The 27,425-nt window shown below is 42.9% G+C and overlaps 1 protein-coding gene across 1 annotated transcript in view; it reads right to left on the minus strand.

Moving 5' to 3' along the window:
• Nucleotides 1-516: 516 nt before the first annotated feature.
• Nucleotides 517-27,425, minus strand: part of LOC126235396 (protein Wnt-11b-2-like) — a 240,056-nt gene continuing 213,147 nt past the window's right edge. The window contains exon 6 of the mRNA XM_049944118.1: nucleotides 517-1,339. Within this exon, the coding sequence (XP_049800075.1) occupies nucleotides 1,165-1,339 (175 nt within the window). The 3' untranslated portion in view covers nucleotides 517-1,164. The remainder of the gene's footprint in view (nucleotides 1,340-27,425) is intronic.

The following is a 27,425-nucleotide window of genomic DNA, read 5'->3' on the forward strand; positions in this document are numbered from 1 at the left end:
AGTAGGCAAACAGATTCTATACGGTCCAAGTAACAATAACAGTGCTTGCATGTCTGAGGCATGCTGCACTTTTATTGTCTGGATCCTCACCCATGACCTGTTTCAGACTGGTCAATAATTAAGGAAGTGGCATTTAAGGCCTTAACGGTGATTACTGATGGTCACACATCTGGTATCTGTGATGGTTTGGTAGATTCTTGATCAGTATTAGTCTGGGACTTACTGAAGAACTTCAATAATTACATGTTTTTGACTCTTCCCTATGCTTCGTGTTGTATAAAAAGTAAGCTTTGGCTTCTTTTGTAACACTTATTTTCTTTCTTCGTTATGTCTGACTTACGTACATTAGTGTAAAGTATGAATTGGAACAGTTCCACAATTACTAGATTCACATCATAAAAATATATTTTCCTTCAATATTACAGTATTGAACAGCATTTTTTTTTCAACAAGGATCCAAAGGTACTTACATTAAAGCAAAAGTAGGCAGTATTTTTTAAAATAGTGGGTCAAATATCCATGGATCAGTTTTTATTACAAATTCATCAAAATTATTAAAAAATATATAAAATGTACAGAATGATTTACTGCTGAAAGCTGAATCAGAATATCACAGGCTGCACAAGTCTTGTTCCCATCAAGCAAGGTCACATTAAATTCATATTGTAGTACAGTTAACTGCAAACAAGATTAATAGTGGTTACTGAAATCATATCTGAATGTAACAGTAGATTAAACAGAAATTTAACTCCACCCAGAATGTTTTTGTAGACTATCAGTTCCACAAGTCAGCTCCTAATCTGTTTGGTGCACAATTTGTGAATATTACAAGTAGTAAAAATATTACAGGTTAAGACAGTGCTAGGCAGTCAGCGTAATTTTATTTCCTTTTGCTTAGACGATCATGTTTTGTATTATATCATGTTTATTTTGGTCCAGTTGCCAAGAGCATTTACTGGACGTGACTATAAATGGAATCAGTTTAGCCACATCCTTTCAATGCAGTCTCAAATAGAGCTCTTATCAAATTCACTTGTGATAAATTTCTCCTAAGTGTTCATTATATGTCACTACTGAAGGACAGGCATCAAAATTGTGACTGCCAGGAAATCATCACACAGTTTCAAATAAAAGGTACATGGCAATACACACAATCACAGTTTGTCAGTTGCACCTGTGAACTTCCTCCCAGTACCGACACGTCTTGCACTTGACATAGCAGCACCAGTAATACTTGCAGTGACAGCGTTCCACCCTCTCCACAGTGACGGTGTAGTGACCACGACCACAGCACATCTCGTTGCAACTATCATAGCCATGGGATGTTGTGTTGCAGATCCTGCTGGCAGAAAAAAGTAAAAATTATAATGAAACAGAATTAAGTTATGAAATGGGTTACAAAATAGAACTACAACTTTTTTATTATGTTCTCTATACGATGTACTTGTCTTTGAAATGGTGGAAAAAAATGTTTCACGTATCTGAATGGTGATATACAGGCATTATCTTCGCAAGGTAGATTGAAATGCACCATTTTGTAGTATGATGATCACTTAAATAGCCTGTGCTGAGGTACAGCAAAATCTGGTAACTAAACGGAGTTGCAGTTGTCAATTGTGGTGAAAGACAGCAATTTTAAAATGGTATGCGAAAACTGAGAATTTTTGTCAAAATTGCGAGTGGAACTGAACCAACAGCACAAATAACACTAGCAAGCATTTCTAATAAATTTGAAATTTAGGATAACTGTGTTTTACCATAACACAAAGATGAACTTAGTGAATTAACTCTTTCAGACCTGCTTTTTTTTTTTTTTTTTTTTTTTTTTTTTTTTTTTTTTTTTTTTTTTTTTTTTTTTTTTTTTTTGAGGAAGGTAAATTTTTCTTTGTGGTAATGGTCTTAGGTGATCTTTTTAATGTTTTTAGATGCAAGATTTATACGAAAATGTGCACCCATTTTCAAAACATATTCTGTACACATGGCTTCATTTTATAGACTAAAATAACTAATTATGAAAATTCTCCATTGTAGTAAATAGTAAAATGATTGTTCCATTATTACCATGCAAAATGACAGTAACAGTATTCAGTTATACAGTGAAGTATAGCAAACCAACCACATCTATGTATTCTCATGGTCATGAGCTGCTGCTCACTGCTGCATTGATTTGTTGATATTTTCATAGTGATGCCCAACAGTTGGCAGCACTTTTGCATGATGAAAAGACTGAACATTCGCAAATGTGCATCTCAGATTTCCATTGGGGAAAAACACTTCTTTTGCAGCTAAGATACAGAGGGACTGAAAGGGTTAACAGGTTACAGAATTAAAGACACTGTCACAGGCATGTGACATACCAGTTGGGATTCTTCAAGGAAAGGTATGCCTACTGGGTTCACTGTTGTTCTTAACCTACAAAAATCATCTTCCAACGACTTTCAGGATGATTAAAAACTGTAATATTTGCTGATTAAGCAAACATACTACTCCAGGGTGCAAATCCTACCTTGACATAGGTCAGATGGTAGTCTACAACAGGTTTCAAAGCAAAGGGTACAATATTTAATCTTCCAAAGATTCATATTAGGCAACTGCAAATTAATAAGCAAGAATTATGATAGGGCCAGAAACAGGAGTTTTATGGTCATATAGTGAATAAAATGCTGAAAAATTCCTTGAGGTCCAGCTGAATAACAACTGAAAAGGAGTCTACAAAACTCATAAAAATGCTCAGTTTGGCATGTATTGCACTTAGCATATCTGTGTGATTTGAAGGCAAGGATGCAGGCTTACTGTTAATTTTCTTCTTCTTCTGTTTTCTTAGGGAGTTATGTTCTGGTACAGTTCATCTCAAAGTATTTATTCAACAGACTCAAGCATTAATAATAATTTTAAAGTAGATAAATGTATAAATTACTGAGACCTTTTTAGGGGTTGTCTTACTTTCACTTCCTAATGGAGTCTCTCCTAAATGCTGTATATTGCTGATTATGAGAAGCAGTATGAGCTGAACTGTAATTTGCACAATCACAAAGCAATACACTATATAAATTTTATTTAGAGTTTGCATCCTTGTCCTGGGTTCAGAGTGGAGTAACATGTTTTTTTTTTTTTTTTTTTTTTTCATCAACACTCTGATAATCATAATCGAAGTGGTGACATTCAAATTCCTGTTAGTGATACTGTGACAACACTATCGAATATTGATGTGATATTGATTCATTTTTGTCTCCTTTCCATGGATAATTTTATTTGGATTGTACTAGGCACATTTGCTGGGAAGAAAGCTTTGCATTTTTCTCACTTGGAAGGTGTTCTCCTGGTGTGGGCAGTGAATCTCATTAGGAATTTCGAAGCTCCCCTAGGAGCACAGCAGATTTCACATAAGTGAGGTTGTGACCTGCTTTGTGCTTTTGTTGACAGAGCCAGTGTCTCTCTTAACCCTGGTCAGATGATGCCAATGCCATGTGCAGAGAATAATTGAGCACAACGTTTCTGCATATTCTGTCAGAAAACGAGACACAGAGACATGGCCTGACCAGTGTGGGAAGGTCCTTTGCTTTTACTCCAAAATTTGGCGTATCTAATTGAAGTGAGTCATCCTGCCACCATGCTTGATGTGTAGACGCTGATCAATCGCTGGGGTACTGCTCCTTCCCAGTACCAATGTCTTATATGTTATGGTGCATTTTTGTATATCAAGAGTGGGGAGTTCCTGCAGCATTCTCCTGTTTTTTCATGATATAATCTATATTCTCATCTGTCACATTGGCAGCTACATTGATTCATCCCTCCAAACAGTGTTGTTTTAAAAGTAGATAATTGTGGAGGGAGATCTGAGGTTTATGGCCATTTGATTGCTGCCCACGTCTCCCAGCTATTGTTTCGTGCTGATGTGCACACAGTTTGCTAAGTTTGGAGAAACATGTTGCAACTGCCGTTGTGTGATGCATTTTCTGAGCAGCTTGTTACTTGCTCATTTTGCCACATAACTTGTACTGCTTAATTTGGTATGATTTGTGGCATTTCATTGTATCGTTAACTTTGATTTCACAAGCTGCCCAGATGAGCAGATTTTGTTGATCTTTCTCTGCACATTTTTCCACACTTCTTGGTACAACACCACAGTGTTAGTGTTATTTTGTAATCTGATTTGTGTTTTAGAGAAGTTTGTGCTCTGTTAATTTTTATTGTGGTTTTTGTCAGTCATTAGAGCAAATAAATATCTGTGAATTTCATAAGGAGAGGCACTCGGCAAGGAGATCGACTTTTTGAAGTCATGTATAAACTGATTAGATAATGGTCTTAGGTATCTTACTCTGCAGCCATTCACCCTGGTGGTCCATCATTTGCAAGCAATTGATAAAACTTCTTTTGGAATTTTTCCTGATTCTCTGTATCCATAAAAAAGGTACGTTATGCAATGTGTTTGTGTAGCATAATGGTTAAGATTCATTGTGTATGTTTACTGAAAACTCAGTTGTGTCTGTTTTACACTTGGCACATGAAGGAATGAAGTTAGACATACTTGAAGAATAGGAAAGATACAAGTGGAAGATAAAGGTACCCAACAAATAATCTGAATTTAAATACAATTTTTTTGTTCTTTTTTAAAATAGTTCATGATTCAGTAAAGCAGTCAGCTTATGACATGTTAGTAATTTATAAAATAGTGCAGTGAAGTCTGAGACGTTTATCAATACAGCATCTCTGTATTTAGTTGTAACATTATGATCTAAGAGACATAGCATGCAGACCACATATCTACACACAACAAACAACTGAAGATACCCATCAAATATTTACGTATAAACAGAAAAAGCCTGTCAAATTTTAATTGTATCAAGACAATCGTAATACATTCAAGTAAGATTTGTCATATTGATCTAATATAAAATCAAATGCATTATCCAGGCATTACAAATGCTGGTATGTCATAAGATTTATTGCACTGCTGTTATCTGTTGTATTTCTCATAACATTATACATCCTAATGTAGGTAATGGTTTGAGAATGAATGAAAATGTTCAGAACTAGTCACTAATAAAAATATAATTTGCAATAAATCTCTATATACAAAAGACAATGTCTTGACTGACTCCTTATCGCCCATCCCAAAGCGTTAAGGACCGAAACTTGAAATCTCGAAAATGTGTGAATCTTATATTGTAGGTGTCATTTAAGAAGGGGTATTTTGGAATTCACATCCTAAGGGGGTGAAATAGGAGCTGAAGAGTTTTTTTCTGAAAAATGTTACCATTAAGGCAATTTTGAAGCTAGACCTACGAAAATTGGTATTTGGTTTCCCAGTCAGAAATAAAGAAATATGTTTTAGAATTTTTGGAAATTTAACATCGATGGGGGATTAAAGTTTTTATGGAAATATTTCATTGTGCAAGCTAAATCTATGAAGATTTGTGTTTGGCTTCTATGTTAGAAATAAAACCCCTAAGGGGTTGAAATAGGGCCAGACTGATTTACTGACTCATCATCGCCCAGCCCAAATCTCTAACGATATAAACCTGAAGTTTGGATAGTGTACGGAATTTATACTGTACACATCATTTAAGACTACGAAAACTGGTATCTGGTTTCTCAGTCAGAAGATAAAAAATACGTCTTTCAGCAGTTTTGGAAATTCAACCACTAAGGCATTAAAATAGTGGGTGGAAGTTTTTTCGAAAATAGTTACCATACGAAAGAACAACTAAAGAATTTTTAAGGCTACTTCTATCACAATAGGTATTTTTTCACGGTTAGAAATTAAAAAGAAAAATGTGTTTCAGCGTTTCTGGAAATTCAAACCCTAAGGTAGTGCAATAGGTGACGAAATTTTTGAAGAAAATATTTCGTTACATTAAGAAAATTTTGAAGCTGACGTTATGAGAGCATTTCACTTCTATCAAATTTGAATCTTATAATATGGAAGAATTGTAATTTATTATTTGATTGTTTTATACCTCTTTTAACTGTAGTAAATGGGTAAATTTGTCATTATTAGCGTATTTTGTTCTTATACAATATTAAAATTTGTATCTGTTAGCATCTATAAGTATTGTTGTTGTGTGTAATTACGACTCGTTCCATATCCATACAATTATTCTCTTGCTTACGATCAACGGAACACAAATAAAATATTCCTGAGAAATACTTGTGGCAGGTTCTTAGTCGTCGTGTGAAGATTAATTTACTTCCAATGCGTCATTTGTATTTAATCATGACATATGATATGAAGATTAACATCCTCGGACTCGACAGATCTGGGAATTTCGTAGACGCCAATATCCACTAGAATGGAAGTTATATTCAGTTTCATATTTTTTTGCATCAACGGGCTCCTTTATTTCTATTTTCAGTAGTTTGTTCGGGAGATACACAAACCCCATCACTTCTTTTCTTCGGGCGTCAGACTCCTCAGTTAGGCTTTTAAGTCGCCATAGCGTGACTGTTCGCCCACAGTTTTGATGTACACTTTTAATAAATTTTGGGCCTAATCTCAGTTTTCCTATTTTGAAACTTACGATATCTTATTCCTTACAGAAATATGATCGGAAACTTTCTATCTAACCGTGACGCTAAGGGAAACCACTCGAAGTTTTATTAAAACAATCTTCAGAAGTGGCATGCTGCACGACTCTCTTCTTTGTCTGTACTTATCTATAGACTTACGTGTGCTTCCTTTGGAGTCAACAGACATTGTTGTACATAAATCGCTTTACAGCTTCATGTCAACACATTACACAGTCAAACGTATATGGGCCCCAGCTGCCTGTCGTCTGCGAGAAAGCGCAAAGATTGCCATCGAAGGCGGCCTCCATTTCCTGTTGAACATAAAAAAAATTCATCATGTAGGACGCACCTGAACTTCATTGCTACTTGAATCGGAAACGGCGCAACGTATCGATTTCTTTCTTAACAATTATATCGCAGCACAACCTAACCTGGAGCACCCTTACAAGCTTTGCCGGCCAGAGTGGCCGAGCGGTTCTAGGCGCTACAATCTGGAACCGCACGACCGCTACGGTCGCAGGTTCGAATCCTGCCTCGGGCATGGTTGTGTGTGATGTCCTTAGGTTAGTTAGGTTTAAGTAGTTCTAAGTTCTAGGGGACTGATGACCTCAGCAGTTAAGTCCCATAGTGCTCAGAGCCATTTGAACCATTTGAACCTTACAAGCTTTTCATACTGTTTCTGACTGACCTGTTTGTTACTATATGAGGATGGAAGGGTACAGGTACATCAGAGAATGTCCAAGGGTCGATGGACAGTTCTTATCAGAAGGGTGAAATATAGGCTGCTGATAGAAGGCAATCTCTGGCGTTTCTTCTACTGTAATCGACAGGCGAACCTTACTGCGACCTGTTGGTGACTCATATAGTCAGTTTATCAGCTTACATGTAATATACCACCCTATGGTTCTCAAACTGTGTTAAGATTGTTTTGGTGAACATTCCACAGACGTGAGGACGTCTGAGGTCATCTGGATCACACCTGGTGCGTTATCGAGAGGCCTCCGCGAGTTTTCGGCGATTATTGAACAATCTGGGATACGCAGTGCAACCCCAGTGATTCCTGTCTGTCTTGGCGTTCATGTAAACAGCGACCCCCGTCATTTTCACCGCGTAAGCTGTTGCTCTACGCTGTTACTGAGCCGCTTCCGATTTCAAGGCTTCTAAATGTGGTTACTTAATTGATTGGCAATATTTGAAGTGTGTGAAATACAGGTATAAGAAGAGAAATCTAAATAATGGAAGTCCGAAGGCCGACGGAGTGAGATAAAATGGACAAGGATAGCAGAAGCAATATTCGTGGGGGAACTGCCCTGGCAATCCCTCAAAGGTTTTGAGTCAACTGCGAAGTAAATTCATGAGATGATTCTTTCCGAATATGAGTTCAATGTCTTAACCATTACGTCACCACACTGGGTACATAAGAACATACGCATAGAAACGCTATCTAGGTTCATGATACACACTGTATATGTAGATGGAGAGTAACAGACAACAGTGTTTTACAGATGTCTGAAAAAATCAAGAAAATCTAGACAGTGCACTAGGGTATTTATATTACATTGTCCACATCCCTCAGTCAGGAACCGCGCGACTGCTACGGTCGCAGGTTCGAATCCTACCTTGGGCATGGATGTGTGTGATGTCCTTAGGTTAGTTGGGTTTAAGTAGTTCTAAGTTCTAGGGGACTTATGACCACAGATGTTGAGTCCCATAGTGCTCAGAGCCATTTGAACCATTTTTTTTGTCCAGATCCTCCAGTTGCTAAAATGAGTTGGAAATTTTAATCGTTTCTTGATACCAACGCGGCGTAAAATTTACGCTTCGATGACCTTTTCTTGTGTTGCTATTTTCTTGGGGTCATCAGTCTTCTGAATGGTTTGATGCAGTCCGCCAACTTCTGCATTTCAGAGTAGCTCTTGCATCCAACGTCCCCCATTATTTGTTCGATATACTCCAACCTCTATCTTCCCCTGCGGTTTCTACCCTCTACTGCTCCTAGTATCAGGGAAAGAATTCCCTGATGTCTAAACACATGGCCTACCATCCCGTCCATTGGTGGCTTCTGTGAAAGAGCACATGAACACCCTAATTTTTGACTCCCTGAGGAGTTATTGGTTACTTTTCTTTGAATACTGTTAAACACAATTTAGATGCGGTAACGTGAAATACACGGCACTACATCTGCACTGTGCTCCATATTGCTCCTCTAGACTCGGTGAAACTTGGCATCAGGGTCGCAAGCACATCTTCCCTTGTGCACATTTTGAGGAACTTCTGCGCATGCGTAACTGGCGTGACGTAAATGCTGTACAGGCCATATACATACGGATTTGATTAACAATGTGCACGGTTCGCTCAGCTACAAGTTTATGTCAGTGCTACCAGGTGGTAGCAAACTGCAGCAGGTTTTTATCTACTTTCGCTTGCATAAATCCTGCAAGGCAGTAGTGCTACACCCCACAGATATGCGAATTCACTCACTGTATATTGTAAAATTAGATCGGACATCAGTATATGTTGTAGTTATACTGATAGAAAAACCTATTTTGTGGGATTCTGAATGAGATACAGGACATTAAATTTTGGATTTTATCCTAGAGTAATCCGTTTGAGATGCTGAGAGCCATAAAGCACATCATCGTCGATTGTGAGGCTGTAGCATTTTTTCGTGCTTCTGAAATCTGTTGATCCTATGGTGATTCGGTTTATCTGTACAGTAGGCCCACATTATATATATATATATATATATATATATATATATATATATATATATATATATATATTGACGAAAAGCTGCCTCACTGGTTTCTCTGATATTCACTTAAATGTGGGCAGTCGAAGACGGTGTCCTTATGGGTCTCAGAGCCTCATTTGTATTCCACCCAAGTGACCTTGTTGGTTGATAATACTAGTTGAATTTAATAATTTCCGCAAACGGTACATTGTGTTTGGAGTTGGTTGTCTACTGTGCACGAATCGGCTTTTCTGTGGAGTGTCAACGTGAACTCTGTTGAACCTGAATTAAGCGCTAACAGAAAAGAAAATTGCCAGGAAAAATTAGCCGCAAAGAACCTTGGGCACTCCAGACCAGATTCGTTGTCTGAGGAAGTGACGAGATCAAATAAGCGTGACTACAAGCGAACATTTAACAAAGAAGTGTATACGTAAGTTGTTGTGTGGATGCAACGTGAACTCTGTTGAACCTGAATTAAGCGCTAACAGAAAAGAAAATTGCCTCAAATTAAGGACAATGTCTGATAATAGTAGACCTTTGGCGAGGAATGCCGTCTTCAGCTATGCTAGTCTGCTTTTTATGTCCTCTTTCAGGGTTGCCACAAGTTCTGGAAATCAGGGAATTTCAAACGTGTCAGGGAAATCAGGGAAGTATCAGGGAAATTTGAAGAAAAAACTGGAAAAAACCTCATTTTTTGTCTCAGTAGGTGAAATGGTTTGTTTACTGAGATATCATGCATCATCGCTGGCTGGGTGCAGCTGAGTACGTGCGCTACTTCCCTGCTCTCTTATTCCTGGTGCTTCTCCCCTTCCTACCATTGCCCTCAGTTTCCAGTCGTTGCTGCCACCACCCCTTGCCGCTAGCCTAGCCTGCCGACGAGAGGGAGAGAGGCGTGAGGAGTGGTTTGTTTGGATCTGATTCTCAGAGGCTGTAGACACAGCGGCTGGAGACGACGGGTATGTGTGCACGAGTTGTGTGCGAGTGATTGTCCGAATGTGTGTGTGCTGTCGTTTTCTGACAAATGATATGGCCGAAAATTTAGTTCTGAGAGTGTGACTGTCTTTTCTACGTGTCTGTCTGCGGTTCAGCTATCATCTTTACGGTGAGTTGCTGCCTATCCTCTTTAGTATTGATTCTCGGAGTATTCGCGCAAGTTATCTGTCGCACGGATTGATCACGGAGGCCTCATTTCATCAACGTGGTGTCTGTGACACGTGAATAGCTGGCCACACGAGTGGATTTCCGCGACGGGGAAAAACCGAAGGCCATTTCTGCGGGTATCTCTAACTGATCGGGCCTGCCGATCTGAAGCCATTTGGTTCCCACTGATGTGCAGGCCCTACCCGCCGGATCTAGTCGCACCGATCTGTCCGCAGGTCGGGTCTTTGTGTGTGCGACCTAATGCGGCGGAATTCGTGATTTGTCCATGCGCCTAGGGCTGTGGTGCTCCTCGGCAGGCCAGAGACAACGGGCGATAGATTTCAGGAACTGCAACTGTCTCACCACGAGTACATTGTACAGTGCGGCGTTTTGTAGACTTACTTATTGTAGTACGTTTTGGCACTTCGAATGTAGCTTATATATTAGAAAGTATGGACGATAATAAGAAGAAAATAGTGGCAGTCGCTGGCGGTTTTTACGCTGCGTACTCATGTATTTCTCGAAAGAAAAATCACACAATACCTGTAAAATAATTGACATAACACAATAGGCAATAACCGACAATAACGAACACAGTAGAAGCAACATTTTATTGGCGGTCACCTATAGTGTTAGTTTACACAACTCTTCAGTGCCTTATACACTTATTTCAAGAGGCTTACTATTTTTCTGAGGTTATTTCTGAAAAAAGGGAAGGTATTTTAAATCCGTATTGCGACTCCAAGGAGATGCGTATTTTTGTCACCTAAAATGTTTCGTTTTATTGAAATAAAATAGCAACAATAGTCTTAATGAAACACATATACCATTTGGCTTGTTTTCTTCGTCTAAAAGGAGGTCATTACAAAAGATGTTGATCTTAAATGGCTCTGAGCACTATGGGACTTAACTTCTGAGGTCATCAGTCCCCTAGAACTTAGAACTACTTAAACCTAACTAACCTGAGGACATCACGCACATCCATGCCCGAGGCAGGATTCGAACCTGCGACCGTAGCGGTCGCGCGGTTCCAGACTGTAGCGCCTAGAACCGCTCGGCCACCCCAGCAGCAAAAAAGAGATGTTGATGTTAGTACTTAAGGTTTTTGCTCACATGTTTTTGAGATCTCAAAATTTGTCATGGCAAATGCAAAAACTTGTCAGGAAACGAGGGAAATATCAGAGAATTTACTTAGGGAAACTTCTGACAATCCTGCCCTTGCTTCGTCCGCCATGAGCTGCTTTGTCTACTTCTTGGTCACCAGTTTTAACGTTTAGTTCAGCTCTAATCTCATTTCTGCTACTCTTGTATACTCTCACCTTTGCAAAAACAGACATAATGTCTGACAGGATAGCAGAAAACAATGATTTTACAATGTTACTTATCTGTCTTGATTGCAAAGCTTCTTTATTCATATGACCGGTTTCGGTTCATCTAGAACCATCTTCAGTTCTGATATTTCGGTTACAGGAGTAACCCGTCCAAATCCAGAAAGTTCCACATGCTGCGTCACAGCATGTGAAAGTTGCTGGATTTGGACGGGTTACTCCTGTAACCGAAATATCAAATCTGATGATGGTTCTAGATGAACCGAAACCGGTCATATGAATAAAAAAAATTTGCAACCAAGACGGATTATAAGTAGCATTGTACTCGCACCTTTCTTCGATTTACCCTCAATCCATAATCTGTACTTATTAGACTGTTCATTCCATTCGGAAGGCCCTGCAATTTATTCTTCGCTTTCACTGAGGACGGCCTCCATTAGCTGGATAGAAGAGCGAGGGGTATATTAGTAGGTGGCACTGAGTGCTCTTCACCGGAGCCGGGTGGCGCGCGTTGCGAAACGGCGAGCCGTGTTGTCCCAGGGAGTTGGTCGCCGGCAAACACCTGCGCGGCCGCCGCTGCTCCGGTTCACGGCCCGAGCCGTTTGCACAGCACGCCAGAGACGCTGCCCCGCCGCCCGTGTGTGCGCACGGCATGTTCAGATATGCATTCCCGCCTCCGAGCCACCTCTTCAGTGGTCTCTCGCACCGCCGCGATCTGCCCAGGGCACGAAGCCAAACAGTGCTCCGCCCTGGCGGGCAGCGCCTCACGGACGCCTCTTGACCACCGTGGCGTGTCTGCCTCAAGTCGCCTCGTACCGTAAGTGCACAGCCAGCCAAAAAAAAAAAAAAATTAGGCACCAGGAAGGATTCTGCATATACTACACGTAGAAAGAATGTGTCACTTAAATTTTAGCTGAAAACACTGAGGGACAAAAATCGCAACACCAAGGAGTTGCGCGGCATAAACGTAAGTTAGGAGGAGTGTTTCTACACACACACACACACACACACACACACACACACACACACACACACACACACACACACAAAGTTTTGTATCACCTCGGTTGCGAGAGTTCCGGAAACTACAGAAAATTGGAGTAGAGATTAACATAAACGTCATTTCCGCCCTTTTATTTGCTCATGAAGAGCACACATTGCATGTTGTACACCATAGAGCGAGACCTTCAGAATTGGTGGTCCAGATTGCTGTACACTCTGGTACCTCTAATACCCAGTAGCACGTCCTCTTGCATTGATGCATGTCTCTATTCGTCGTGGCATACTATCCAAAAGTTCATCAAGGCACTGTTGGTCCAGATTGTCCCATTCCTCAACGGCTATTCGGCGTAGATCCCTCAGAGTGGTTGGTAGATCACGTCGTCCATAAACAGCCCTTTTCAATCTGTCACAAGCATGTTCGATAGGTTTCATTTCTGGAGAACACGCTGGCCACTCTAGTGGAGCGATGTCGTTGTTCTGAAGGAAGTCATTCACAAGATGTGCGCGGTGGGGGCGCGAATTGTCGTCCATGAAGACGGATGCCTCGCCAATACGCTGCCGATATGGTTGCACTATCGGTCGGAGGATGGCATTCAAGTATCGTACAGCCGTTACGGCGCCTTCCATGACCACCAGCGGTGTACGTCGGCCCCACATAATGCCACCCCAAAACAGCAGGGCACCTTGACCTTACTGCACTCGCCGGATAGTGTGTCTAAGGCGTTCAGCCTGACCGGCTTGCCCCCAAACACGTCTCGAACAGTTTTCTGGTTGAAGGCATATGCGACACTCATCGGCGAAGAGAATGTGATGCCAATCCTGAGCGGTCCATTCGGCATGTTGTTGGGCCCACCTGTACCGCGTGGCATGGTGATGTGGTTGAAAAGATGGACCTCGCCATAGACGTTGGGAGAGAGTTGCGCATCGTGCACCCTACTGTGCACAGTTTGAGTCGTAACACGACGTCCTGTGGCCACACGAAAAGCATTATTCAACATGGTGGCTTTGCTGTCTGGGATCCTCTGGCCATAATCCGCAGGTAGTGGTCACCTATTTCAGTAGTAGCTCTTGGGCGGCCTTAGCGAGGCATGTCATCGACAGTTCCTGTCTCTCTGTATCTCCTCTATGTCTGAACAACATCGCTTTGGTTCACTCCATGACTCCTGGACACTTCCCTTGTTGAGAGCTCTTCCTGGCACAAAGTAACAATGCGGATGCGATCGAACCGCGGTATTGACCGTCGAGGCATGGTTGGACTACAGACAAGACGAGCTGTGTATCTCCTTCCTGGTGGAATAACTGGAACTGATCGGCTGTCGGCCCCCCTCCGTCTAATAGACGTTGCTCACGCATGGTTGTTTACATAATTGGGCGGTTTTAGTGACATCTCTGAACAGTCAAAGGGTCTGTGTCTGTGATACAATATCCACAGTCAATGTCTATCGTCAGGAGTTCTGAGAACTGGGGTGATGCAAAACTTTTTTTGATGTGCGTACATCTTAAAGATGATGTCTATTCAGATTTCGTGCCAGTCGCGAAGAGTGGCGTTAGTAGTGCCACCATGAGCTGCAAATCATGTTTGCTTCAAGTACACGTTGTAACGGTCGTGAGCGTTAGTTACGTTTGAGACTGGACATGGTGGGTTGATTCTAGTCAAGAACGCCTTTAAGACGAGACAGACGCCTTTATGAACACCTCACTGAGTATGAATGAGGTCCTGTAATCTGGCTACGGGAAGCTGGATGTTCTTCCTGCGATACTGCAGAAAGACTGGGCAGGAATGCAGCCAGTGTACGAGATTGCTGGAAATGGTGATAACGAGAAAGTACAGTCGCAAGAAGACAGAGTTCTGGACGGTCACGTGGTACTACCAAGAGGGAAGACCATAAAGGTCGATGCATGCCTCTGGCGCTTCGTACGTATCGACGACAGCAATTTGAGCTCAGTTGTCACCACAGTGACACAAAGAACTGTGACAAATCGGTTACTTCAAGAACAGCTCCGAGCCAGACGCCTCTGTAGCGTGCATTCCACTGACCGCAAATCACCGCCATTGGCGACTTCAATGGCGTCAAGCGGGAGCTCATTGGAGGCGCTGGCCCGGTATTCATGTGCGGAACAAGCCGAGGTGGTGGTTGTGTACGGCCAAGCAGATGGAAACAATCGAGATGCAGCAGAGCTATACCAAAACAAGTACCGTCACAGACACCAACCACATTACACAACATTTCAAGCCATTTTTGGGCGTTTGGGTGATTATGGCTCTTTCTGGACAGACGAACGTGCAGGGAGGACTGGGTTCTATAGGATATGAGACGAACCCTAGAACAAGCTCCAGTATGTGGCACGCCAACATGGTGCAAGCCACAGTACGGTCACAATTATGGGGATCCTATCATCAGTCCTTTTTACCGACAAAGCAACCGTTACCAGAACTGGCATCATCAGTCTGCATAATTGTCGGCTGTGGGCCACAGACAATCCTCGGGGAATGATTGAAACATCTCACGAGCAGCAGTTCAGCGTCGATGTGTGGGCATGGAAGCTTGGCTACTATATACTTGGACCGGTTATTATTCCACAACTCCTCGACGGAGGAAAGTACCTGAACTTCCTGCGGAATAGTCTGCCTGGGCTGCTTGCGACAGGTTATGTGGTTTCTGCATGGCGGAGCACCATTCCTCTTCCGCATTACAGTTCGCCGACGCCCTAACAACGTCTTCCACGGGCGTTCGACAGGACCCGGAGCGTTGTGTATGCTGAACCAGTTCCTAATGTGCAGTCCCTTCGACAGCGCGTTAACGATACCTGTGATGTTATTCCGGGAGAGGTCGCAAAGTGCGAAAGAGTGTGGCAATCCATGATGCGTCATGTGAGCGCGTGCATTGCATTCCACAGAGGCCACTTTGAACATCTGCTCTGACGTGGATGCAATGCAGCTCTGTACTATGTTCCGGGACGATTTGTTGTCGCTGCACGCACACCGCCCATTTCCAGACACACGTTCATAGGACTTTTTTCCTCCATTTCCAATCAGGAATCCGTCCCTGCAGATTGTCGGTTTTATCAAAGTTCGCCCTGGATATCCTGGTTCTTGTCCACAGTTAACCAGAGTGACTGGACCCAAGTGAGGGTACGAAAGACACCATCACCAGCTTAAAATACACCCTTCCACACAGGGGGTTAAACGCCCTATGGGGACGTCAACATTCTCGACTCCTAGCATCATCTGTTCTGCTCCTCCCGCTGGAGGTTAGAGTCCCCCCTCGGGCATGTGTAGTTCAAGTCTAGAGACTGATGACCTCAGCAGTTTGGTCCCATAGGAATCCACACACATCCGAACATCTGAACCTGAGTATTATCTGAAGAGAGGCGAAACTGGGGCACACTACATGCCATCAGGTATTATCCATTTTGCCACTGAAGACGTGCAGTTTCTGTGTCTTTGTGATCAAAGGCCTCTTTTTTGACGTAGCCAGCTCCAAATGTCGACTGTATGCAGTTCCCTTCGCAATGTCCAGGTTGTTGCTGAGATGAACCTGCAGCCACAGACAGCAGCAATAAGTGTCGGATTTGAAACTAATTTCCACTGACACTCGTCTCCGGCCTGTCAGGATCTTTTTACAACCCTGTTCTTACCCTGTGTTACGTGGGTGGTAGTGGTACACCATTCCTTGTAGAGACCTGGACAGTCCGTGTTGATAGACCATCGAATTTTGGAACACGTATTATGTTCGAGTATAATGACTTTTCTGGAGACTAGAAATCTACTCTGTAGGAATCAGCATGGGTTTCGAAAAGGACGGTCGTGTGAAACCCAGCTCGCGCTATTCGTCCACTAGACTCAGAGAGCCATAGACACGGGTTCACAGGTAGATGCCGTGTTTCTTGACTTCCGCAAGGCGTTCGATAAAGTTCCCCACAGTCGTTTAATGAACAAAGTAAGAGCATATGGACTATTAGACCAATTGTGTGATTGGATTGAAGAGTTCCTAGATAACAGAACGCAGCATGTCATTCTCAATGGAGAGAAGTCTTCCGAAGTAAGAGTGATTTCAGGTGTGCCGCAGGGGAGTGTCGTAGGACCGTTGCTATTCACAATATACATAAATGACCTTGTGGATGACATCGGAAGTTCACTGAGGCTTTTTGCGGATGATGCTGTGGTATATCGAGAGGTTGTAAAAATGGAAAATTGTACTGAAATGCAGGAGGATCTGCAGCGAATTGACGCATGGTGCAGGGAATGGCAATTGAATCTCAATGTAGACAAGTGTAATGTGCTGCGAATACACAGAAAGATAGATCCTTTATCATTTAGCTACAAAATAGCAGGTCAGCAACTGGAAGCAGTTAATACCATAAATTATCTGGGAGTAGGCATTAGGAGTGATTTAAAATGGAATGATCATATAAAGTTGATCGTCGGTAAAGCAGATGGCAGACTGAGATTCATTGGAAGAATCCTAAGGAAATGCAGTCCGAAAACAAAGGAAGTAGGTTACAGTACGCTTGTTCGCCCGCTGCTTGAATACTGCTCAGCAGTGTGGGATTCGTACCAGATAGGGTTGATAGAAGAGAGAGAGAAGATCCAACGGAGAGCAGCGCGCTTCGTTACAGGATCATTTACCAATCGCGAAAGCGTTACGGAGATGATAGATAAACTCCAGTGGAAGACTCTGCAGGAGAGACGCTCAGTAGCTCGGTACGGGCTTTTGTTGAAGTTTCGAGAACATACCTTCACCGAAGAGTCAAGCAGTATATTGCTCCCTCCTACGTATATCTCGCGACGAGACCATGAGGATAAAATCAGAGAGATTAGGGCCCACACAGAGGCATACCGACAATTCTTCTTTCCACGAACAATACGAGACTGGAATAGAAGGGAGAACCGACAGAGGTACTCAAGGTACCCTCTGCCACACACCGTCAGGTGGCTTGCGGAGTATGGATGTAGATGTAGATGTAGAACTACGTAACTTCATTCGCATCCCTGAAGGTCCTCCTCCTTGATGGGATCTACAGTACATGATGAGTGAATGAATGAATGATCGAGTGATTGAACCAGTCACTCAGTCAGTGGTGTGGTGATGTCTACGTCCAAGCAAAATAACTCCTTTCTGCCATTCTGTCAAGTCTCCACGTGGACACATCATGCTATTCTGCCCCCGGACAAAGGAGTGGCACACACTCACCACTTCACTATCATGACCATCTGGTAGCAATTCTAAAGAATCTAAACCTCTCCAAAGCGACCAGTGTGCTATTTTAAGGAAGTGACTAATATTTGTTCCAGTGAGCTTACATCTCGTGAAATGACCGTGTCAGGAAAATCGTAGATACTGAACCTCATATGGAGAGTTACTCGAAGTGTTCATTTCACGCGCCATTTTAAATGAATCAGAAAAAGATAGGAGAAGGTGGAGGTTGATTATGGCACCAGAAGTACTCTCCGCCACACACTTTAAAGTTGTCTGCGGTGTTTTTATTTCGGCTGCAGTTCGAAAAAGATACTTCGTACAATGCTGCGTGAGTCCAGCAGGGAGTGTTGTCCGTACAAGTCGCACTTCCTCCTTGCAACCAGTGTAGTGAGCGGCCGTGTGTCTTCTCACGCGACTACCGGTAGACCACACAAGGATGCTGCAGAGCTCCATCACCATTGGGATGCCCTGCAATTGCTGTCTACTAGCTTGCATTCCATATCAGTTTTTGCCCCTTGGATACTCTCAGATTTGTGAGCACAGTTGACAACAACGATACACTAAGATTTCTGATGTGAAGCCGTCATACAACGTTTATTCAAGCAATATTGAGGACATTCAGCCCATTTCCAAGCGCAAAATTTTTTTTTATACCATTAGGCCTCATCACAGCTTAAAAACAAACTGCACACATGCAGTGGCAACTCAAAGCCGGCCATAGTGGCCGAGCGGTTCTAGGCGCTACAGTCTGGAACCGCGCGACCGCTACGGTCGCAGGTTCGAATCCTGCCTCGGGCATGGATGTGTGTGATGTCCTTAGGTTAGTTAGGTTTAATTAGTTCTAAGTTCTAGGCGACTGATGACCTCAGAAGTTAAGTCGTATAGTGCTCAGAGCCATTTTTTTTGGCAACTCAAACCATAAACCATGGTGCAACTGTACCTCAGAAACGGTGGACGCACCGGCTTGTGATGTTTTATGTTTTGTGGTTTGTGTTGACAATGCATGTGTGCAGCTTGTTTTTAAGTTGTGACTGGGCATAATGGCATGAAAAATTTAAGCACTTGAAAATGGCATAATATGGTCCCGAAACATGTTGTGGCAATAACCACACGATTATATGAATGCTTGGTGTCTGTCCTTTCGGACATGTCCGAAAGAACAGACACCATTCGGGATCCGCAGCTGTGATACGTTGTAAGTAAATTGAAGGTGGAGGGGGGGGGGGGGTTGGGGAGAAAGGAAAGGAAAGGAAAGGAAAGGGAAGGGATCACTTACGTTAACTGCATCGTTACATTACGCGGAATCAGCCGCGGCGAGTGGAAATGTGTACCAGATCGAGATTCGAACCCGGGATCTTCAGGTTACTAGGCAGGTGCGTTAACCATTGCGCCATCCAGAACACAGTGTCAGCGCAACTGGGAGATCTATGTTGGAACGCCTCACGGCCGCCACACACACACTCCCACCGGGCGCCACCTTCTGCAGTCCCTGTCCATTTCCTCCATGCTCACTACTCCAAGATTGCTGCAGGAGGTCGGACGTACTTGTGCATTCGCACTGAAGAAGGTGGGTCCATTGTCGAGCTAGGCAAATCAATTACACACTGAAGAGCCAAAGAAACTGGTACACCTCCCTAATATTGTGTAGGGCCCCCGCAAGCACGCAGAAGTGCCGCAACACGACGTGTCATGGACTCGACTAGTCGGAAGTAGTGCTGGAGGAAAATGACACCATGAATCCTACAGGGCTGTCCATAAATCTGTAAGAGTACGAGCGAATGGAGATCTCTTTTGAAGAGCACGTTGCAAGACATCCTAGATATGCTCAATAATGTTCACGACTGGCAAGTTTGGTGGCCAGTGGAAAAGTTTAAACTTAGAAGAGTGTTCCTGGAGTAACTCTGTAGCAATTATGGACGTGTGGGGTGTCGCATTGTTCTCTGCAATTGCCTAAGTCTGGCGGAATGCACAATGAATGTGAATGGATGTAGGTGATCAGACACGATGCTCACGTATGTGTCACCTGTCAGAGTCGTATCTAGGCGTATCAGGGTCCCATATCATTCCAACTGCACGCGCCCCACACCATTACAGAGCCTCCACCAGCTTGGACGGCCCGGAGCGGCCCTGCGGTTCTAGGCGCTACAGTCTGGAACCGCGCGACCGCTGCGGTCGCAGGTTCGAATCCTGCCTCGGGCATGGATGTGTGTGATGTCCTTAGGTTAGATAGGTTTAAGTAGTTCTAAGTTCTAGGGGACTGATGACCTCAGAAGTTAAGTCCCATAGTGCTCAGAGCCATTTGAACCATTTTTTGAACCTCGTCCGACCAGGCAACTTGTTTCCAGTCATCAACAGTCCAATGTCGGTGTTGACGGGCCCAGACGAGGCTTAAAACTTCTTGTCGTGCAGTCATCAAGGGTACACGAGTGGGACTTCGGCTCCGAAAACCTATATCGATGAAGTTTCGTTGAAGAGTTCGCACGCTGACATTTGTTGATGCCCCAGCATTGAAATCTGCAGCAATTTGCGGAAGGGTTGCAATTTTGTCACGTTGAACGATTCTCTTCAGTCGTCGTTGGTCCCGTTCTTGCAGGATCTTTTTCCGGCCGCAGCGATGACGGAGATTTGATGTTTTACCGGATTCCTGATATTCACAGTGCATGGTATGAAATGGTCGTACGGGAAAATCCCCACTTCATCGCTACCTCGGAGATGGTGTGTCCCATCGCTCGTGTGCCGATTATCACGCCACGTTCAAATTCACCTAAATCTTGATAACCTGCCATTGTAGCAGCAGTATCCGATCTAACAACTGCGCCAGACATTTGTTGGCGATCGCACCGCCGTATTCTGCTTGTTTACATATCTCTGTATTTCAATACGCATGCTATACCAGTTTCTTTGGCGTTTAAATGTATGAATGCGTAGTGTCTGTTCTTTCGGACACGTCCGAAAGTATGAGGAGATCCCGGGCTCAAATTCCAGTCCGGTAAACTCTTTCACTCATCGCCGCTGACTCCCGATGCAGCTGACATCAGTAATCTTTTCCTTTTCCTTTCCTTTCTCCTCCACTCCACCTTGAATGTACATATAATCACGCGATTGACAACTGGTCTGAACATACTCAGTATTACACAAAGTTTCGGACTTGCGTGAGGTATAAACTGGAGTTGTGTTCGGATTTACGAAAGATGACCCAGCTATTTTTACTAGCTCGGTGTCTATGTGAGTGAAATTTGTCATATGTTAATAAATGGGGCCTGCCAAAGCTTTCTCACTCTTCGCTGACGACTATAGAGCGTTTTGATTTGGCCACAAACTGTAACGTGTTATGTGCTGTGTCTGGGGCGTCTTGTCACGGTCCGGGCGGCTGCCCCGGTCGGAGGTTCGAGTCCTCCCTCGGGCGTGGGTGTTTTGTGTTGTCCTTAGCGTAAGTTAGTTTAAGTTAGTTTAATTTGTGTGTGGGCCTAGGGACCGATGGCTCTGAGCACTATGGGACTTAACATCTATGGTCATCAGTCCCCTAGAACTTAGAACTACTTAAACCTAACTAACCTAAGGACAGCACACAACACCCAGCCATCACGAGGCAGAGAAAATTAGGGACCGATGACCTCAGCAGTTTGGTCCCATAAGATGTTACCACAAATTTCCAATTTGCTGTGTCTTATGGATCCAAGCGTCTTACAGGCTTCCCCAAGCATTGTGCTGTTCACATCCACGTTACTTCAGCATGTTGTCGAACGTCATATACCCACTTTCTTTTTTACATCGTCTTTTGGTGCTTTCTTATCTCATGGAATCCAGCAAAGAATGTGCAGTCAACCATCTGTGTTCCGCCCACCTGCATTTCATTTCATTTCCATTATAGTTTTTAACACACCATTCGTTCCCGTCTGTACATTGGACCAGCACGCTATTAAGCAGATATATATAAGGTTCTGCCTCACCTGTCTATGTCGTCACTGGACGGTAGAAGGGTGTGCGTGATCAGCTCAGCAGTTCATCACCTATCTTTACAAGCCAGAGAGGGTTCCCGTTTCAGTGCTTCCGCCGAACGAAAAGCCCTAGACAGTGCCGGAGTTTGCGGATGACAGTAAGATACATTGACCTCTCAGCTGAGGAGGTGGGTGAATTGCGAACACTCCCACAGAGCTGAGAAGTTCGGTTTTCAGCCAAGCGGAACTACTGGCGAAAATCGAAGAAGCTGAGGACAGCTGCGCCTGGGTAATTTATTTTCCGGCCAGCTTATGGCGACAGATGCTAAGAGCTCATTGCGAAGAGAGAGCCGAAGCTAGATTAGCCGTCTGCGCAACAGCCGTAATATTGTATCCTTATATTAACGACACGCTCCATCGCCGTATTTTGAGCATAGCAGACAGCCTTATTTCACTTAACCAGCTGAGCACGTTGCATGCCATTTATTTCTGGGCAGCATAACCAGTTATCTACACCATCAATTACTTGCAGTAATCGAGTCTTTCTGCCTCTCTTCCTCTTAAAGAGACTGCGACATTTTTTCCCATATTTTACAGGCTATGAAAGCAACAAACGAGTCCATTTCATTGTGATGATGTACCGCAACTTCTAGAAGTTTTGGTTCTAATATCGACTACTTTTTCAAGTGCCAATTATCAGAGGAAAATACTTTTCACAGTTACTGACAGCAGAAATACATTATACTCTGATCGTGGTAGATACTCAAGAACAAATGTAGTACAGATACCTAGCAGCATGCACCATCTTCTTTTGCCATGATAACGGCAGTGACACATCGTAAAATAGACTCCATGACACACCGTAGGTAGTAGGGACGTATCCGCATGCTCCCATAACTCACAGAGATTGGTTGGAATTCTAAATGGTTCAAATGGCTCTAAAAACTATGGGACAACCGAAGACGGCTGCTCAGATTTTCTCTCAAATCGTTTATATAGATAAGGAACAGCAAAGGGGCCTATAAAACTACCTTGGGGAACGCCAGAAAACACTTCTGTTTTACTCGATGACTTTCTGTCAGTTGCTACGAACTGTGGCCTCTCTGACAGGAAATCACAAATCCAGTCACATAACTGATTGGTTCAAATGGCTCTGAGCACTATGGGACTTAACTTCTGAGGTCACCAGTCCCCTAGACTTAGAACTACTTAAACCTAACTAACCTAAGGACATCACACACATCGATGTCCGAGGCAGGATTCGAACCTGCGACCGTAGCAGCAGCGCGGTTCCGGACTGAAGAGCCTAGAACCGCTCGGTCACAGCGGCCGGCGATTGGTTGGAGTTCGTGTCCTAGGAACCATACCCTTATCAGCCAAAACTTTATAACCACCTACTTAAGGAGCTGGAGCCCGATGGCGTCCCTGTATGTTGCATCTGGTCCAGCTCAGGCAAGTTGGGGAGGCCAAAACATCAACATTTCACTATCGTACTGTTCAGACCACTGTAGCTCGATATGGCTACATGACGCGGACGATTATCCTGCTGGAAGATGGCATTGCTGTCGGGGAAGGCATTAAGACGGGATGCTTGTGGTCTGCAAAAAATGTTCACATAGTCCATTGCTGCCGTGGTAACACAGGTCCCATGGAAGCCCAGGTGAATACCTCCCATAGCATAATACTGCCATCTCCAACCTGTTTCTGTGGCTCAGTGCATGTTTAGAGTAGTCGTTCGCCGTATTCGAACAGGACTATTGACCACGTGTAACAAGAAACGCGATTAATCCGACCAAGTGAGACGTTTCTATACATCCATGGTCCAATGTCGATTATCTAGTACCCACTGAAGTTGTAACTGACAAAGTCGGTGGGTCAACACGGGAACATGTAGGAGTCATCTGATAGGGAGTCCCATATTCAGTGAACTGAATAGTGTACTCCAAAACTCTATCGTCAGATTTGTTATACATCGCCGCATAACCTGCTTTACAGAGCGGAAAAACCTCCGACTTACACATTATGTGATGGGACGTGGACGTTCTAACACACACTTTTTGCCAGGTTGTAGCTAAAAATGTCCGGTTGACATACTTGTACATTACGAGTCTAAGTTTAATGAAATGCTTGGAGTGTATACTTATCTTATTGGTTTCGATGATTTGTCTCCACCAATTCGGTGTTAATTAGGGTGTATAATATTAACTGCTTCGCTGGAGAAATCCCAGGAGTCTACATTACATCTATATCTACATAGATACTCTGCAAATCACATTTAAGTGCCTGGCAGAGGATTCATCGAACCACCTTCACAATTCTCTATTATCCCAATCTCGTATAGCACGCGGAAAGAACGAACACCTGTAGCTTTCCGTACGAACTATGATTTCCCTTATTTTATCGTGGTGATCGTTCTCCTCTATGTAGGTCGGTGTCATCAAAATATTTTCGCATTCGGAAGAGAAAGTTGGTGATCGGAATTTCGTGAGAAGATTCCGTCGCAATGAAAAACGTCTTTCTTTTAATGATGTCCAGCCCAATTCCTGTATCATTTCTGAGACACACACTCTCTCTCCCATATTTCGCGATAATTCAAAACGTGCTGCCTTTCTTTGAACTTTTTCGATGTACCCCGTCAGTGCTATCTGGTAAGGATCCCATACCGCGCAGCAGTATTCTAAAAGAGAACTGACAAGTGTAATATAGGCAGTCTCCTTAGTAGGTCTGTTACATTTTCTAAGTGTCCTGCCAATAAAACGCAGTCTTTGGTTAGCCTTCCCCAGAACATTTTCTGTGTGTTCCTTCCAATTTAAGTTGTTGGTAATTGTAATACCTAATTATTTAGTTGAATTTACGGCTTTTAGATTAGACTGATTTATCGTGTAACCGAAGTTAAACGAATTCCTCTTAGCACTCATGTGGATGACCTCACACTTTTCGTTATTTAGAGTCGACTGCCACTTTTCTCACCATTCAGATATCTTTTCTAAATCGTTTTGCAGTTTGTTTTGATCTTCTGATGACTTTAATAGTTGATAAATGACAGCGTCATCTGCAAACAACCGAAGACGGCTGCTCAGATTGTTTCCCAAATCGTTTATATCGATAAGGAACAGCAAAGGGCCTATAGCACTACCTTGGGGAACGCCAGAAATCACTTCTGTTTTACTCGATGACTTTCCGTCAATTACTAAGAACTGTGACGTCTCTGACAGGAAATCACAAATCCAGTCACATAACTGAGATGATATTCCATAAGCTCGCAATTTCACTACGAGCCGCTTGTGTGATACAGTGTCAAAAGCCTTCCGGAAATCCAGAAATACAGAATCGATCTGAAATCCCATGTCAATAGCACTCAACACTTCATGTGAATAAAGAGCTAGTTGTGTTTCACAACAACGATGTTTTCTAAACCCATGTTGACTGTGTGTCAGTAGACCGTTTTCTTCGAGGTAATTCATAATGTTCGAACACAATATGTTCCAAAATCCTGCTGCATATCGACGTTAACGATATGGGCCTGTAATTTAGTGGATTACTCCTACTACCTTTCTTGAATATTGGTGTGTCCTGTTCAAATTTCCAGTCTTTGGGTACGGATCTTTCGTCGAGCCAACGGTTGTATATGATTGTTAAGTATGTAGCTAATGCATCAGCATACTCCGAAAGGAAGCTAATTGGTACACAGTCTGGACCAGAAGACTTGCGTTTATTAAGTACACAGATTTTAAATAATTTACACCAACACACAGTTTGCATTTTGTGTTAATGTTTATATTGTTCCAGAACACTCGTACACTGCAAAACCCAAAGAAACTGACATCACCGATCAAGTAGTCGAACCAATTGAAAACAGCTGCAACCCTACTGTCACTCTACAGCCACTCTCGAGCTCTTAGGCACACTACTTAAATAGTTTCTTAACAATACAAATTCTTTGAAAGTATTGCTCAACAAAGTCACATTAATCGAGTTGCAGGAAGAATTATTCCAGCGACGAAAAGGGCCGTAGATGCGGAAATACACTCACATAAGCGATTTCGACGAAAGGGCAGAGTGATGCGGCCTGACACGTGGGAACAAGTATCTCGTTAAGGACGAAGCTGATCGGCTTTTCTTCTGTCCTGAGCATTTGTGGAAAGTGGTTGTAGAACGGTGAAACTACGAGTACGCGGCAAGATGCTGGACGTTGTGACAGGACATGCTATGGGGACTTTTTATATGAAATATTCGGTACCACGCTGTTACGTGTTATACGATACACATTTGACAGTATAGCAAACGTTAAATTACAACTTTTGGTGCTCTATATTGTATCAAGGAGCATTGTACACGAGATATATAAAATGTAACACACCCATTTAGTCAACTATAGCTCATTTAAATACAATTAACAGGTATCTATAATTTGTGGAAAATTATCTTATTGTAATCATCAACTTTACGAAATTTGCATAAAAACTAATTATTTCATTTGTGTAACTATCAGACAATAAGCACGTAGAAATGTTAGTGTTAAAATCAGTTCAGTCATTAAATGGAAAATTAATTGTCAAAATTCGATTCTTTAATAAAACAGGAAAATTAATGTTTTGGGTAGATTTCTGCACTGAAACATACAAAATTTATTGAAAATCTTAAGTTTTTTTTACAAATACCTTAAGTAATTTCTCACTTTTATGTATAAAAAATTATAACCTCCATGTGGCCAACCAAGGCCGTGCGGCAGCAAGCAATGCGTTCATTGAAGTTCTCGATGACGCGTTCACAAATATCTGGCGGGATGCTGTTAATAATCCTTTTAATTTAATCCTTCAATTGGGGTGTTGTTTGTGGTGATCTGGCAGGCCATACCTGGTTATCACGCAAAGAGATCATTTTTTGGAAGAACGTTTCATGCCGCAGACCAATCACTTCATGGGATGTGTGGAATGTCACACCATCTTGTTGAAACCAAAAATCGTAATTTTCATTAATAAGAGGAGAAAACCAATTAGAAAGACTGTACTAGTAACGGTCGCGTTTCACAGTCACTGCAGCTCCCTCATCAATTTCAAAAAAAGTACGCGCCGATCCCTCCTCCTGCCAAGAACCCACACCACACAGTCGTGCGTTGTGCATGCGTCTCATTTTCTACAGTCGCACACGAATTTTCGTTACCTCAAATTCTAAAGTTCTGCTTATTGATGTACACATTAAGGCGGAACTGCATCTCATCTGAGAAAATTATTCTTTTTGTGGAGTTCTCGTTTTCCGCTTGTCCAGCGACTGAGCAGATCGATGTCTCTTTCCGTGATCTGCAGGCTTCAACTCTTGTGCAGGTTGAATCTTGTAATCATGCATTTCCAGATCTTTTGAAAGGATTTCACGCAGTGAACTTGGTGATAAATTCAATAGCTGAGCTCGTCGGCAAACCGATTTTCCGTTTCTTACGGTCACATTGTCACGCACGATAGCAACGTTTTCTTGTGTTCGAACAGAACGCGGTGATCCCGTTTTCTTAACGTTTGAAACAGAACTTCCGGATCAACTTCCGAACTGATGATTCGGTTGGAGCCAGTGGCGACTA

Source organism: Schistocerca nitens, chromosome 2 (assembly GCF_023898315.1).
Source record: "Schistocerca nitens isolate TAMUIC-IGC-003100 chromosome 2, iqSchNite1.1, whole genome shotgun sequence".
Lineage (NCBI taxonomy): Eukaryota > Metazoa > Arthropoda > Insecta > Orthoptera > Acrididae > Schistocerca > Schistocerca nitens.